Here is a 15,536-nt window from a genome sequence, read left to right as displayed (position 1 = left end):
GGGACAAACTCAGCTTTATCTCCAGCTTCAAGTCAGACTGGGAGGGAGCAGATGGGGGGGGGGTTAACTCTGGCCTTTTCCTCTTGATCAGGGAGCAGCCCTGAGGTGGGAACATGTGGAGTTTGTGAGCGGTGGGTTGTGCTTGGAGGTGTAACCAGGAGCAGGGCAGGCACCGAGCCCTGGGAAGCAGCGTCCCGGCTCCCAGCCTGGCCCAGAGCTGGCTGTGACTCCAGAGGAGATAACAGGAGGTAGAACTCCTTATGGTCCTTGAAACTTTATGTTACTTGAGGTTGAGCTGTGTGGAAAAGGCTCCCACTGGTGAGCTTTTGTGTGCAAGGGATGCTTTGCCGGGGGAGGTGGTGGCTGGCTTGGATCAGGCTGCATCACAGTGCCTGCTCCTTCGCCGTGGCAATGGGTTGAAGAGGGACTGCAGCCTTGGAACCTCTTGTTCTTGACGCCCTGGTTCAGATCTGATCCAGCCACCCCTCCCCAACCCCACCAAAAACTGCCCTTCTTGCTGGGGTCTCTGCCTTGCAGAGCCTGCGTCCCACAGCAGAGCAGCGATGCTCCTCGTGATGCCACCGCAGCCATAAACTAGGTCAAGCACCGTCTAAACCCTTGCTTGATATCCCTTGAACTAAATTCCTGCCCTGCCTGAGTGTGCCCCAAAGGGGGTTGTGACTCACTGGCTTACTGGGAGCTAAGAAGGATGAGCGGGCTTTGCTGCGGCGCTGTGTAAACAGAGCTAATGCAGGCAGCCCAGCCTTCCTCCCCTCCCAGCTTCATCCTCCTGAGGGAGATGTCCTGCTGTTGTCCTCTCCTTGCTGCTGGGTGCCTTTGGTGGCCAGGGCTGATGCCAGGGCTGCTGGCTGAGGGTTGAGGAGGATGAAGGCCTGGGGCTCACAGCTGGGCCCACCCGAGCCTGTCTTTGTCCTGTTGCTTCTGCGTGTGACGTGTTTCACCTCTCACACTTCTCCTCCAGGCGCTGGTGGTGCTGCAGCTGTGGGGTGACATCAAAGAGCTAGACACGTGGCAGGAATTTGGCCAGCATGTCTGACAACAGCAATGGCAAAATGCCCGTACAAGTGAGTTGTGTCACTGGACTCGGTCACATCCCAAACCCAGAACTTTGGGAAACCTCAGTGGGAATTACAGGAACATTCTGGGAATAGGATCCTGGGCTGCATCCCCAGCCCCGTGTCCAGCAGGGCCGGGGGGGGGAATTCTGCCCCTCTGCTCTGCTCTGGGGAGACACCCCCCAGTGCTGCCTCCAGCTCTGGGGCCACCAACAGCAGAAGGACATGGAGCTGTTGGAGCGGGGCCAGAGGAGGCCCCGGAGATGCTGGGAGGGCTGGAGCCCCTCTGCTGGGAGGGGGGGCTGAGAGAGTTGGGGGGGGTCAGCCTGGAGAAGAGAAGGCTCCGGGGAGACCTTCCAGCTCCTTCCAGTCCCTAAAGAAGGGGGGCTCCAGGAAAGCTGGGGAGGGACTCTGGATGAGGAGGGGAGCCCTAGGAGGAGGGGGAAGGGTTGGACCCTGCAAGAGGGGAGATGGAGCTGAGCTGTGGGGAAGAACTTGTTTGGGGTGAGGGTGGTGAGAGCCTGGCCCAGGTTGGCCCGAGAAGCTGTGGCTGCCCCATCCCTGGAGGGGTTCAAGGGCAGGTTGGAGGGGGCTTGGAGCAACCTGGTATGGTGGGAGGTGGAATTTGATGTTCTTTAAGGTCCCTTCCAACCCAAACCATTCTGTCATTCTATTCTGTGGCTGCCAGCCTGTCTGTGACGCCGACAATGTAAGAGCCCAGACTAGATGTTCCAACCCAAACCATTCTGTGATTGTATTTATCTGTGGCTGCCAGCCTGTCTGTGATGCCGACAGTGCAAGAGCCCAGACTAGATGTTGTCTCACAATCATTTTCAGTCTGTGCTGATGAAAATCCTCTGTTCTCACAGTGAATCTAGTGGTGATTCAGCACTAGGAAAGGAGTGAAAATGATTGCTTTTAGGAAAACCTTTTCACCAAGGTGCTCTGGACCTTTCCAGGGAAGAGTAGAACATCATGAGGGGGAAAAAATATTCGTCCTGGGCAAAAAGAGGTTTTAGCAGGAAACCAACTGCTTAATGCTAGGGGAAGGCTGCAGCATCTAGGGTCTGGAGGCCTGTGCTCAGTGCACACACTGGCCCTGCTCTGGCTCTCAGCCCTCTGTCTGTCTGTCTGTCTGCAGGAGGTGCCTTTCTGCACTGCCAGAGACAGGACCAGTGGGGTGTGAGAGGATAAAGATGGCACAGAATTCCAGCGGGTGTGGAAGAGACAACTCCCAGTGGTTTAACCATCAGCCCTGCAACAGCAACATATCCCTCCCCGAGCCTCCTGTTACAGGTACGCCCTCATTAATCACATCAACTCTTTCCATTAGCACAGGAACTGTGACAGAACTTTTTAAAAAGGGTGCCATGTCATCAGTACTCTCCTTTTTCTTCCCCAGGCGCTTTGATCTCTGTCCCCAGCGTAGCTGCTTCAGAAGAATTGGGGTTACAGCTCTGTCCTTGTAGCTGGAGGGGCAACACACAACTCTGAGTGTGCGTGAGGCCCGTTTGGAAGTGGTAGATCTTGTTTCTTCTGGGTTTTATATCCTGATGTGTTTGGATAAAGGCTCAGTCATGGATCCTCACTGTAACGACGGGATTGAGCCTTGCAGGGGAGACTGGAGTCTTCTGAAGACTGGAGTCTTCTCTTAGAGCATCTGTGATACCTGTGGGCTTCCTTCTCCTGCGTGCTCAAAGGCCCATGAAAAACACAGCACGGAAGATAAAAAACAACTCCAGCTGAGTGACATCCCAGTGAAATTGAACGTCAGGGGGAAAGACCACCGTGTTGGGCCAGACTTATCCCACTGCATCTACCTCTTCATGGTATCCACCGCCAAGTCTGTTGCAGCACAGAAGCCTGCACATCAATAAATGTCATTACAGAGGCTTTCTCCAGCCTCTTGGCTCTCCTTTCCTCTTTCAGCTGCCCCAGGTTTCTATCCCCCTGGCTGGAAAGCTGGCTGTCTCCTACCAGAGCTGGGGAATGGTTGGAACAAGGGCTGGATGTGACAGCATTAGTGACTTGTCCTCGAGCAGCACAGGATCAGCTCCTCCATAGGTCTGTCCTGTGCTGCATTTCAGGCCCAGTTGTTGAATGAGCCACGTATTTTCTGCAGCGTTTCCTGAATTTTAACATCCTGCTCCCCACTCGCTCTTTGGTGAGACTGGACCTCTGAGACTGGTGCTGCTGGTGGCTTCCTCGTGCAGCTGGGTCCTGCTGGAGTTACTTCAGAAAACGTCTGCTGACTGCCAGAACCACCTGGGCAGAGAGGAACCACATCCTTGGGGTAACATGGAGCTCAGGGCAGGGGAGGGGAGCTTGTTGGCTGAACTCCCAGCACGAGGAAATGCCAGCTGAGCTCCAGAAAACTCCATGTGAATTAGGATGGGATCCTCTTTTCCCAAATGCTTGTTTTTTTCACTCAGAAACAGCCACAGGCAGGAGGACAGCAGTGGCATTAACTGGGGCCTTCCCCAGTGACACAGAAAACCCTGAACTTCCTCCCATCAACCGCCGCTCGCTGGCCCCAGGTGACACCACTGGGTGCTGCAGAAGTAGGGGCACGGCCTCCAAACCAAGTTCCTCCTTTGCCAGGGGTTCTTCTGCCTCCACCTGTGAGTTCCTGGGGAGGAGCCATCCAGCAAAAGGCTGTTTTTTTCTGGCTGCAGCATCCCTAGGGATGGAGCAAGAGCGAGCCTTGTCCTGCCCGGTCAAGGTTCTCATTCAAGGTCTGTCACCAGAGAAGCAAGAGCCACGTTCGCTTAAAGACCCTTCATGGGGGGAGAAAAGAGATGGGTCTGTGGGGTTCAGTGGGGAATAAATGCAACCCAAGCTGCCAACAGGATTATTTCATACCACAAACATCACACTCAATATAAATTAGGAAGTTTGCTGAGGAGTTCTCTCTCTCTCCCTTGATGGTGACGGTCCAGAGAACTCTTTGTTCTGGTGCCACAGCCCTGAGCCCTCCTCTTCGAGCCTGTCCTGCCTGGTCAAGGTTCTCATTCAAGGTCTGTCACCAGAGAAGCAAGACCCGTGTTTGCTTAAAAGATCCTTCATGGGGGGAGAAAAGGCACAGATCTGTGGGGTTCAGTGGGGAATAAATGCAACCCAAGCTGCCAACAGGATTATTTCATACCACAAACATCACACTCAATATAAATTAGGAAGTTTGCTGAGGAGTTCTCTCTCTCTCCCTTGATGGTGACGGTCCAGAGAACTCTTTGTTCTGGTGCCACAGCCCTGAGCCCTCCTCTTCCTCCCGGAGCTGCAGCGCTCGCAGGGTCCCACACTGGCTGTCCCTGGAGGGAGGGAGCAGCCTCCTGCTGATGGAACGGGCTGGGGATAATCCTTGTGTGTTTTATATTGGTATCGGGATCAATAGCGGTTCTTTAATGTTATTAATGTTAATTATTTACTCTTATTCTATTAAATCTGTTTAAATTTCAACCCTCGGGTTTCCTTATTTTTTCCCCAGTTCCCCCCTTCCCAGGTGGGGAGGGGTCATCAGGTGAGAGAATAATTGTCTAAATGACAATAAATTGTTTAGTTACGGGTTTCTCAAACCGTAACAAGCGCTTTCCCCTCCTCTTGCCTGTCTAAAATCCGAGGGAATCTGGAATGCCCTTCAGCCCCGGCCACTGCAGGACCAGTCGCTGGCCCAGGCTCTAATCCAGCCTTTCCCTCTCAACAAGGGGCTTTCTCTGGGCACAGAGGCTGTGCCCATTTCATAGAATCCTCTAGGTTGGAAGGGACCTTAAAGATCATCTTGTCCAACCGTCAACCTAACTCTGACAAAAAATAAATAAGCAATAAAAAAAATCACTAAACCATATTCCTGAGGACCACGTCAACCCATCTTTTGAACACCTCCAGGGATGGTGCCTCAACCCCTTCCCTGGGCAGCCCATTCCAATGCTGGAGAACCCTTTCCGTGAAGAAATGTTTCCTAATATCCAATCTAAACCTCCCCTGGTGCAATGTGAGGCCATTTCCCCTTGTCCTGTCTCCTGTGACTTGGGAGAAGAGACCGACCCCCGCTTCTCTACACCCCCCTTCAGGTAGTTATAGAGTGTGATAAGGTCTCCCCTCAGCCTCCTCTTCTCCAGACAGAACACCCCCAGCTCCCTCAGCCTCTCCTCACAAGACTTACATTTCTCAGGCTCTGGGACAGGCTTTGGGGGTGTTTTTCCCCTAAGCTGCCCAAGGACGGGTGTTTTCACCCCCGCAGCCTCCCTTCCCAGGTGCAGCCACGGGTGTAGGTCTGAGGAAGGAAGGAAGGAAGGAAAGAACAGTTTCTGCTCTTACCATTACAGTTTAATACAGTCCTCGATACAGGAGAAGCAGCAGGAGCCAACATGCAAAGCAACTAAAGTCATCGGGGGCTCAAGAAAAGGTCACCGACGGCTCGACTGGTGTAACTGCTCTGTCACAGCAGCAACATGATGCAGGTGCAGCCCCAGGAGCCTGTTTCCCCACAGCACCAGGAGTCTCACGGCAGACACCATGAGACCAACACACACCAGTGGGGAGGAGGGGACACTCTTCAACTGTGTCTCTCAATAAGTTGAGTCCGTTCTGTGACAGTACACGCTTTGAAACCAGGAGGCCACCTGAAATCTTGTCTCTGCAGAGAAAAGGGGTCCTTGAGGAAGAGGCGACGGCTTTGGGAGGAAGTCAGGAGATGAAGCGCCGCTATTTGGCTGCAGCTTCGTGGAGCTGGGACCTCTTGGGAGTTGACAGGGCTCTTCGATGCACGTGATGGATGTTTAAGCTGAAGGTTTCCACCAGCACAAGAGAGATCTTTGCAGACGGGTAGAAATGGAAGTCCCCGTGAAGAAAGAGGTGCCTCGGGCCAGGCCGGCCCTCGCTGATGGCAGAACAAAACCCACCTCACTCCCTCCCTCCCCACAGTTTGTCTGCAGAGCCATTATGTCCTCCTGCACCTCTTCCTTTGGCAGGCCTCTGCGTCCGAGCCACAGGAGCTATCTGAGTCGCTTCCCGAGGAGGAGGAGGAGGAAGGCTTCGACGTGCTATAGTTCATGCTCAAGACCCACCCCAGTTTGTTGTGCAGCACCTGCTTGAGTCCCGGTGGCAACGGCAGCACCTCCAGCGTGTCCACGTAGTCGGGCAGGAGCTGGCGCAGGCGGTAGCAGCAGAGGTACTGGAGGGAGGTGCAGCTGGCGCAGGAGCGGATCACCTTCATGCTGCTCTTGGCGGCCGTGGAGCACACCATGGGGTAAAACTTCTTGTTCTGCAGCTTGGTAGCGGCGACGCCTGTTGGGGGAGAGCAGCCAGGACCGAGGAGGAGGAGGAGGAAGGCTTCGACGTGCTATAGTTCATGCTCAAGACCCACCCCAGTTTGTTGTGCAGCACCTGCTTGAGTCCCGGTGGCAACGGCAGCACCTCCAGCGTGTCCACGTAGTCGGGCAGGAGCTGGCGCAGGCGGTAGCAGCAGAGGTACTGGAGGGAGGTGCAGCTGGCGCAGGAGCGGATCACCTTCATGCTGCTCTTGGCGGCCGTGGAGCACACCATGGGGTAAAACTTCTTGTTCTGCAGCTTGGTAGCGGCGACGCCTGCCCGGGGAGAGCAGCCAGGGGGGGTTGTGTTAGTTTTGAGGAGGTGATCTCACTCCTCCCACCTACCCTTGAACCTCTTAGCTGTTGGGAAACAGCCCCTTGAAACCTCAATCTATCAAAGGACAAGTATAACCTTCCTCCTGCTCCCCTCACACCTCGGTCTTCTCCTTTATGAACATTTTCTACCCCCCTTCCCAGTCCCTCCCCCTGTGGCTGCCCTTGCCCTTACCTATGCACTTGCGGTTCTTGAAGAACGTGAGCGTCCCATGCCACGTGTCCAAATGCACCCCAATGATGGAGCCCTGGCCAAACCTCGAGGAGAAGTTTGTTTTGTCTCCCTTGTGATGCAGAAGTCCTTAAAACACAAAAAAAACCCCAGCATTCAGTGGAAATCCTGAGCTCCAGGAATTCATCCCAACTCCCACACCCAAGTTCCCACTGGCACAGCCTCACTCAGTGCCTAAAAAATCCCATTTAATTCTCAGCCCCTTAGGACAACGCTCCTTACCCGTGTAGGACAGTCCCCAGCTGTCCTCGTCCTTGCCCAGCAGGCTGCAGAAGGTGTGGCGGTACTTGTCCAGGTTCACATCCGACGTCCCAATTCCCACCATCTGGAAGGCAAGGCCAGGAGGAAGAACACAAGCTTAGCGCCTTTTCAAGCAATGAAACCAAGACTCCCCTCTTTTTCTTGGCCAAGTTCAAAACACCCAGAGGTTTTGGTGAAGCCAAGTCAGAGGTTTTGGGCCGGAGCTGAAGGCTCCCACCTCCAATTTCCTTTCCAAAGCGAGGAGGTCCAGCTGAACTGATGGAGAAGGTTGCTCTCCTGTTCATAGAATGGTTTGGGTTGGAAGGGACCTCATGCCACCCCCTGCCCTGGGCAGGGACACCTCCCACCACACCAGGTTGCTCCAAGCCCCCTCCAACCTGCCCTTGAACCCCTCCAGGGATGGGGCAGCCACAGCTTCTCAGGGCAACCTGGGCCAGGCTCTCACCACCCTCACACCAAACAAGTTCTTCCCCACAGCTCAGCTCCATCTCCCCTCTTGCAGGGTCCAACCCTTCCCCCTCCTCCTAGGGCTCCCCTCCCTCATCCAGAGTCCCTCCCCAGCTTTCCTGGAGCCCCCCTTCTTTAGGGACTGGAAGGGGCTCCAAGGTCTCCCCAGAGCCTTCTCTTCTCCAGGCTGAATCCCCCAACTCTCTCAGCCCCCCCTCCCAGCAGAGGGGCTCCAGCCCTCCCAGCATCTCCGGGGCCTCCTCTGGCCCCACTCCAACAGCTCCATGTCCTTCTGATGTTGGTGGCCCCAGAGATGGAGGCAGCACTGGGGGGGGGTCTCCCCAGAGCAGAGGGGGTTTCTGGGCTGCCAGCTCATGTTGCCTGTGAATGTTGAGCTTCTCACCCACCAACACCCCCAGGTCCTTCTCCTCAGGGCTGTTCTCCATCCCTCCATCCCCAGCCTGTGCTGGGACCATGGGTTGCCCCAGTGCAGGTGCAAGACCCTGCATTTGGCCTGGTTAAACCTCATGAGGTTCACACAGACCCACTTCTCCAGCCTGTCCAGGTCCCTCTGGATGCCATCCCTTCCCTTTAGGGTGTCATCTCAGCTTGGTGTCATCCACAAACTTGCTCAGGGTGCCCTCAAGCCCACTGTCTGTGTCCCCAACAAAGATGTTGAACAATACTGGTTTCAACGCAGACCCCTGAAGGATCCCACTCATCACTGGTCTCCACTGGGACATCAAGCTGTTGACTGCAACTCCCCGAGTGCAGCCATTCAGCCAGTTCCTTACCCACCGAGTGCTCCACCCATCAAATCCATGTCTCTCCAAATTAAAGACACTGTGGGACAGTACCAAACACTTCCAGGTCCCTCTGGATGCCATCCCTTCCCTTTAGGGTGTCATCTCAGCTTGGTGTCATCCACAAACTTGCTCAGGGTGCCCTCAAGCCCACTGTCTGTGTCCCCAACAAAGATGTTGAACAATACTGGTTTCAACGCAGACCCCTGAAGGATCCCACTCATCACTGGTCTCCACTGGGACATCAAGCTGTTGACTGCAACTCCCCGAGTGCAGCCATTCAGCCAGTTCCTTACCCACCGAGTGCTCCACCCATCAAATCCATGTCTCTCCAAATTAAAGACACTGTGGGACAGTACCAAACACTTTGTACAAGTCCAGGTAGATGATGTCAGTTGTTCTACCACAACAGTTGCTCTACTACAGCACCTACCAATGCTGTAACCCCTTCATGGAAGGTCACCAAATTTGGCAGACACAACTTGCCCTCAGTGAAGCCACGTTGGCTGTCACCAAACACATTTTCCACGTGTCTTAGCAGAGATTCCAGGAGGATCTGCAGACCATGTCTCTCCAAATTAAAGACACTGTGGGACAGTACCAAGCACTTTGTACAAGTCCAGGTAGATGATGTCAGTTGTTCTACCACAACAGTTGCTCTACTACAGCACCTACCAATGCTGTAACCCCTTCATGGAAGGTCACCAAATTTGGCAGACACAATTTGCCCTCAGTGAAGCCACGTTGGCTGTCACCAAACACATTTTCCATGTGTCTTAGCAGAGATTCCAGGAGGATCTGCAGATTTTGGACTAGATGATCTCTATGGTCCCTTCCAACTCTAAAAATTCAGTGAAATTCAGTGCTCTCCCCAGGCACAGAGGTGAGACTGACCAGCCTGCAGTTCCCCAGGTCCTCTTTTTTTTTTTCTCTTTTTAAAAATAGGGGGTTTCCCCTATTTTTGTCAAATGTTTCCTCTTTTCCAGTCACTGGGAACTTCACCAGTCTGCCACAGTTTTTCAAATACAATGGATAGTGGTTTAGCAACTTCCTCTGCCACCTCCCTCAGACCCCATGGATGGATCTCATCAGGTCCCACGGACTTGTGGACCTTCAGAAGTTCCTTAGATGGCCTTAAACCTCATCTCCTCCTACGGTGGGTGGTTCCTCGTTCTCCCAGTCCCTGTTCAAGGAACACAGGACACTTCTCCCTGCTCACGAGCAACACGTACCATGTCTGTGCCATAGACTGGGGAGGTCATCTTGATCTCCCAGAAGTGCTGCCCATCTGCCAGCTCTTTGTTGCCCCGGATGGCGGCGGTGCCACAGCTGTACTCCATGTGGAAGTTCACCTTGCGGTTGTCACAGGTCAGCAGGGTGGCTGTTGACTTATTCAGGTCGTCCCACACCCAGTCGAAATCTGTTTGGGAAGCAGAGAAGAGACAAGGATGAGCAAAGGCCCTCAGGGAGCCATCCTCAAGCCAAAGCACAGGCGGACATGTCTTTTGAAACCCTGTCAGGGGTTTATTTGTTATTCTTTTTTTACTGTTTAAGGGGGTAAATCCTAACTGTGCACATCACGGAGTTGTTTGAGGCCTGAATTATTCTGCCGCGTCCCACCAGGGATGGGTCAGTGCTCTGAAGCTGTCAGCATTAATTAGTTCCCATTTTGGCTAACACAAGGCTACCAGGCGGAGCCTCTCTTCATCCTCCACTCCTCACAGCCCTCAAGGGGTAGCCCCGCTGTGCCACGGGCTTTCTCAGCCACATCTCTCCCCTCTGCTCCGAGCAGGCCCTGCCAGGGGCAAGGGGGCTGTAACCACAAGGGCTGGTTTCACTGGTGGCCTCAGCCAGGATTTGAAAGCAGGTCCCCAAGAGGTGAACTCTGATTTCAACACTCAGCCCCTGAACAAGAGAGATCTGGAGGTGCTGGAGCGAGTGCAGAGGAGGGCAACGGAGCTGGTGAGGGGGCTGGAAAACAAATCGTATGAGGAGCGGCTGAGGGAGTTGGGGCTGTTTAGTGTGAGGAAGAGGAGGCTGAGGGGAGACCTCATCACTCTCTACAACTACGTGAAAGGACACTGTAGAGAGGTTGGGGCTGGTCTCTTCTCGCAGGTAATTAGTGACAGAACGAGAGGGAACGGCTTCAAGCTCCAACAGGGGAGGTTTAGATTGAACATTAGGAAAGAATTTTTCACCGAAAGAGTGGTCGGGCATTGGAACAGGCTGCCCAGGGAGGGGGTGGAGTCCCCATCCCTGGCTGTGTTTAAGGGCCGTTTAGATGCAGTGCTGAGGGACATGGTGTAGGGGAGGACTTTGTAGAGTAGGGGAGATGGTTGGACTCGATGATCCCAAGGGTCTCTTCCAACCTAGACCATTCTATGATTCTAAGCCCACGTGCTTCTCATCTTCCTACAGTCTACGTGGCTTTGAGATGGAAACAGAGGAGTGCCGCGCGCTGGGACAGAGATACAGACCCATGGAGGGGCACTGTCTGTGCCAGCAGGCCGGGACTGTGCCCCCTTACACCCCAAAGGACTACGGTGGGGTGGGGGGCGTTGGGGACCCCCTTCCTTACACTCGTCCTCCTCGCCACACTGGCAGTCCTTGACGCGGTGCAGGGCGTGCAGGCTGGAGCAGTAGGGCGCCTCGCTCTGGTTCTCACAGTTGCAGTAGGACTCTCCGGTGACGGGGATGGCGCTGGGGATGGAGGGCGAGAGGGAGGAGAACTCCGGCTCCGAATCCGAGTCGCTGTGCTGTCGGGGAGAGGGGGAGGAACGGTCACTACCCAAGGCTGGTGGGGTGGCAGAGGTCACCGAGGTGTGGGGTGCCGCAGAGCTGTGCGGGGAGGTCCCCCAAGCTTGTGCCAGCACAGCCTAAACTGCCAGGCGAGGGGCTGTGCCAGTCCTGCTTTGGGACCTGAGGAAAGGGACTTGGGGGTGCTGGTGGATGAGAAGCTGGACATGAGCAGGCAGTGGGCAGCTGCAGCCCAGAAGGCCAATCCCTTCCTGGGCTGCATCAAGAGATGCGTTGCCAGCAGGTCCAGAGAGGGGATTCTGCCACTTTACTCTGCTCTGGTGAGACCTCACCTGGAGTATTGTGTGCAGGTCTGGAGCCCTCAGTATAAGAAGGACATGGACCTGATGGAGAGGGTCCAGAGGAGGGCCACGAGGATGATCAGGGGGATGGAGCACCTCTGCTACGAGGACAGGCGGGGCAAGCTGGGGAATCATAGAATTGCCCAGGCCGGAAGGGACCTCCAAAGGCCATCTAGTCTGACCCCCCCGCAGTCAGCAGGGACACCCCCAACTAGACCAGGTTGCCCAGGGCCTCGTCGAGCCTCTCCTTGAATATCTCCAGGGAAGGGGCCTCAACCACCTCCCTGGGCAACCTGTTCCAGTGCTCCACCACCCTCACAGTGAAGAACCCTCTCCTCATCTCCAGTCTAAATCTGTTCCCCTCCAGCTTGAAGCCATTGCCCCTCGTCCTGTCACTGCAGGCCTTTCTAAACAGGCTCTCCCCAGCCTTCCTGTAGGCTCCCTTCAGGTACTGGAAGGCTGCTATTAGGTCTCCCCGGAGCCTCCTCTTCTCCAGGCTGAACAACCCCAGCTCCCTCAGCCTGTCCTCGTAGCAGAGGTGCTCCATCCCCCTGATCATCCTTGTGGCCCTCCTCTGGACCCTCTCCATCAGGTCCATGTCCTTCTTATATTGAGGGCTCCAGACCTGCACACAATACTCCAGGTGAGGTCTCACCAGAGCAGAGTAAAGTGGCAGAATCCCCTCTCTGGACCTGCTGGCAACGCATCTTTTGATGCAGCCCAGGATGGGACTGGCCTTCTGGGCTGCAACTGCCCACTGCCTGCTCATGTCCAGCTTCTCCTCCACCAGCACCCCCAAGTCCCTTTCCTCAGGGCTGCTTTCTAATACCTCACCCCCCAGCCTGTACTGATGGTGAGGATTGTTCTGGCCCAGGTGCAGAACCCTGCATTTGCTCTTGTTGAACCTCATAAGGTTCACCTGGGCCCACCTCTCCAGCCTGTCCAGGTCCTTTTGGATGACATCCCATCCCTCTGGTGTATTGACACCACCACACAGCTTGGTGTCATCTGCAAACTTGCTGATGGTGCCTTTAATCCCTCTGTCTATATCATTGATAAACATGTTAAACAGTATCTGTCCCAGCACAGACCCCTGGGGGATACCACTTCTCACTGCTCTCCATCTGGACTTCCAGCCATTAAGTACTTGAAAAAGAATATTTAAAAAACATATTCTATGTACTTTATATAGGAGTCACACACATTCTATGCTGAAAAAAGCATTGATCTCAGTATCCATCAGCTCCCTGCGGTCAGCTTAGCATTCCCTGCTTCGGGAATGTGTACTGGGAGCCCCACACCCCACGCAGGGGGGTGGTCAGACAGCCTATGTATTTTATTAAGTCTCTTCTGATTTTTGGCCAGCTCTATGTGCCGAAGGATCAGCTGCTCAGTCACGGGGACCTTGAGAAAGCGCCCGCTGTCAGGGGGAGAGGACAGCTTTCCCCTCCTGTCACTTCAGAGCCACCCCCCAGCCCTACCTGCCCGTCGGAGTCGTAGCCCCAGCCGCGTGCCCCGGTGGCCAAGGCGACCGCCCGGGTGTCCACCTCCCGCCGCACCCCGCTCAGGACGAAGTGCCAGGCCCTGCTGCTCCGCGTGCGTCGCGCCATGCTGTTCCGAGAGAGGTAAGCTGGGGGGGGAAAAGGGAGAGAGGAGGTTACAGGCAGCAACCACATCCCGCTGCCACCCACTGCTCTGCCCACTGAAGGAACCTCCCCCAAGACACCACAACCCCCCGCCAGGAACACAAACCCCATCTGCACAGGCACCATCAATGGATAAATCACAGAATCATCTTCTAGGTTGGAAGGGACCTTAAAGATCATCTTGTCCAACCGTCAACCCAACTGACAAAAATAGACACCCACACAACAAACAAGGAGCACCATCACTAAACCAGACCTCCCAGCACTTCATCAACCCGGCTTTTGAACACCTCCAGGGATGGGGCCTCAACCACCTCCCTGGGCAGCCCATTCCAATGCCTGAGAACCCTTTCAGTGAAAAAATTTTTCCTAATATCCAGCCTGAACCTCCCCTGGTGTAACTTGAGGCCATTTCCTCTTGTCCTGTCGCCTGTGACTTGGGAGAAGAGACCGACCCCCATCTCTCTACACCCTCCTTTCAGGGAGTTGTAGAGAGCAATAATGTCTCTCCTCAGCCTCCTCTTCTCCAGGCTGAATAACCCCAGTGACACCAAACGAGCTCCTCTCGCACTGTGAGCCTCTGAAAGCTTCAGCCCCTTTTTTGGGGCAGCTTCTCCCCAAGCCCAGGTACCGAACCAGCCCTGAAAAACATTCCCAAGGCCCAGCAGCAGCTGCCCCTTCCACAGCACACAGATCCACCTCTGAGCGCTGGCCTGGGGAGTGTCAGGATTGTCAGCCACCAAGACACGGTGTCCCCAGCCCCCAGTCACCCTCCAGCCGTGCTGCTCGGCCACCTGCACCGTCCTGGCCACCACCGTGGCCCTGAGTGTGGCTGAGCTGTGTGTCTGTCTGGGGGGAAGGCTGTTTGTTCACCTCCAAGCTACTGCTACTGAGAGAAGACTTTGCTCTCAGCACTTGGGGGGGTGGGGGACACCACTTTCCTGCTCGCTGAAGGGAAACCAGCCTTTTCGTGGACCTGTCCCGACTTGTCTCAAGGGCAGCAGAAGGAAGTGAAGCAGCTGCTTCCGTCTCCCAACTCGAGGGGGGATGTTATTCAGAGAAGAAACTTCCACGGGCTCCTTCCCTGCGTACAGCCTGACAGAGCCCGCCACCTCCCAGCCACCACGCAGGAGCTGCATGTCACAGGGGACCCTTGACACCTGCACTCTCATTCCCCCCGCCTTGCCCCAAGTTTATCTTTGCAGAAAAAACAGCTCCCCACCAAGAGGCTCCTGCAGGGTCGTAACCCCCGTCCCATCCCAGTGAAAGGACCATTTCAGTGGTTCCCAGTGACAGGACGAGGGGCAACGGGCACAAGCTGGAACAGGGGAAGTTCCACTCCAATCTGAGGAAGAACTTCTTTGGGGTGAGGGTGGCAGAGCCCTGAAACAGGCTGCCCAGGGAGGGTGTGGAGTCCCCTTCTCTGGAGATCTTCAAGCCCCGCCTGGATGCTGCTGAGTGATGTGCTCTGGGCAACCCTGCTTTGGCAGGGGAGTTGGACTGGATGATCTCTAGAGGTTCCTTCCAACTCTGACAATTCTGGGATCCCTTGAACCCGCTCCCGCCACAGACACCCACTCTGGTGCCTCCCTGATGTCCACACAAGTCCTGCAAACAGGTGGGGGGTGCCCACCATATGGTACCCGTCCCCTACATCCCCACACCTCCTGCACCTCAGTCGCTGCCAGACCAGCAGCTCCTGGGAAAGGAGGAGAGGCCGAGCCACCGGCAGCCCTGCGGGTGCCCAGGGATGCTCTGAGCATCCCCCTGCATCCCACCCACCGAGACCGGGGGGGTCTCACCCCCGCCACCTTGGGAAAACACCTCAAGGTTTGTTCACCCCTGAGAAAAGAAGGCTTAGGGGAGATATCCCACCACCACGTTCTGGTATTTAAAGGGGGGCTACAAAGATGGAAACTCCCTGTTTTTTTACAAGGAGTAACACAGAAAAGCTGAGGGGTAACGGGTACGAGTTGCTCCGGGGGAGATTCCGATGGGAAACAAGAGGAAAATGTTTCAGGCTGAGAACAATCGGCCACGGGAACAGCCTCCCCGGGGCAGCGGCGGATCCCCCAGCACCGGACACCTTCACCATCCTGCCCGGGGCAGGGCGCTGGGCTGTCCCGTCTACACCCGCGCTTTAGGCAAGAAATACCGGACCCCGGGCTGACCCCCGGGCTGACCCCCGGGCTCCCTCCACCCGGGACCCCGTGATTCCAAACCCAGCCCCCCCCCCTTCCCCGGCCCGGACGAGCACCCACAGCCCCCTCCGCAGCCCCCCGCCAGCGGGCTCCCACCCGCTCCTCCACCCTTCGGCCCGAGGCCCCGAACGGC

The 15,536-nt window shown here is 55.5% G+C and overlaps 1 protein-coding gene across 4 annotated transcripts in view; it reads right to left on the bottom strand.

Annotated features, from left to right (window-relative positions):
* Positions 1 to 5,377: 5,377 nt before the first annotated feature.
* Positions 5,378 to 15,536, bottom strand: part of SPSB3 (splA/ryanodine receptor domain and SOCS box containing 3) — a 10,684-nt gene continuing 525 nt past the window's right edge. For 3 of the 4 annotated variants that reach the window (XM_014955659.1, XM_014955657.1, XM_014955658.1), the window contains exons 2-8: positions 13,038 to 13,186; positions 11,037 to 11,214; positions 9,691 to 9,878; positions 7,170 to 7,272; positions 6,891 to 7,016; positions 6,396 to 6,658; positions 5,378 to 6,102 (exon numbers count right to left, since the gene is read on the bottom strand). In XM_014955659.1, coding sequence (XP_014811145.1) covers positions 6,013 to 6,102; positions 6,396 to 6,658; positions 6,891 to 7,016; positions 7,170 to 7,272; positions 9,691 to 9,878; positions 11,037 to 11,214; positions 13,038 to 13,166 — 1,077 coding nt within the window. In that variant the 5' untranslated portion in view covers positions 13,167 to 13,186 and the 3' untranslated portion in view covers positions 5,378 to 6,012. Of the gene's footprint in view, positions 6,360 to 6,395; positions 6,659 to 6,890; positions 7,017 to 7,169; positions 7,273 to 9,690; positions 9,879 to 11,036; positions 11,215 to 13,037; positions 13,187 to 15,536 lie in introns of all 4 variants that reach the window. The other variant, XM_014955660.1, reaches the window with a different exon arrangement.

This window comes from Calidris pugnax, unplaced genomic scaffold (genome assembly GCF_001431845.1).
Source record: "Calidris pugnax isolate Ruff unplaced genomic scaffold, ASM143184v1 scaffold297, whole genome shotgun sequence".
NCBI lineage: Eukaryota > Metazoa > Chordata > Aves > Charadriiformes > Scolopacidae > Calidris > Calidris pugnax.
Note: the sequence above shows the minus strand (reverse complement) of the source record. Positions and strands in the feature narration are given on the sequence as shown.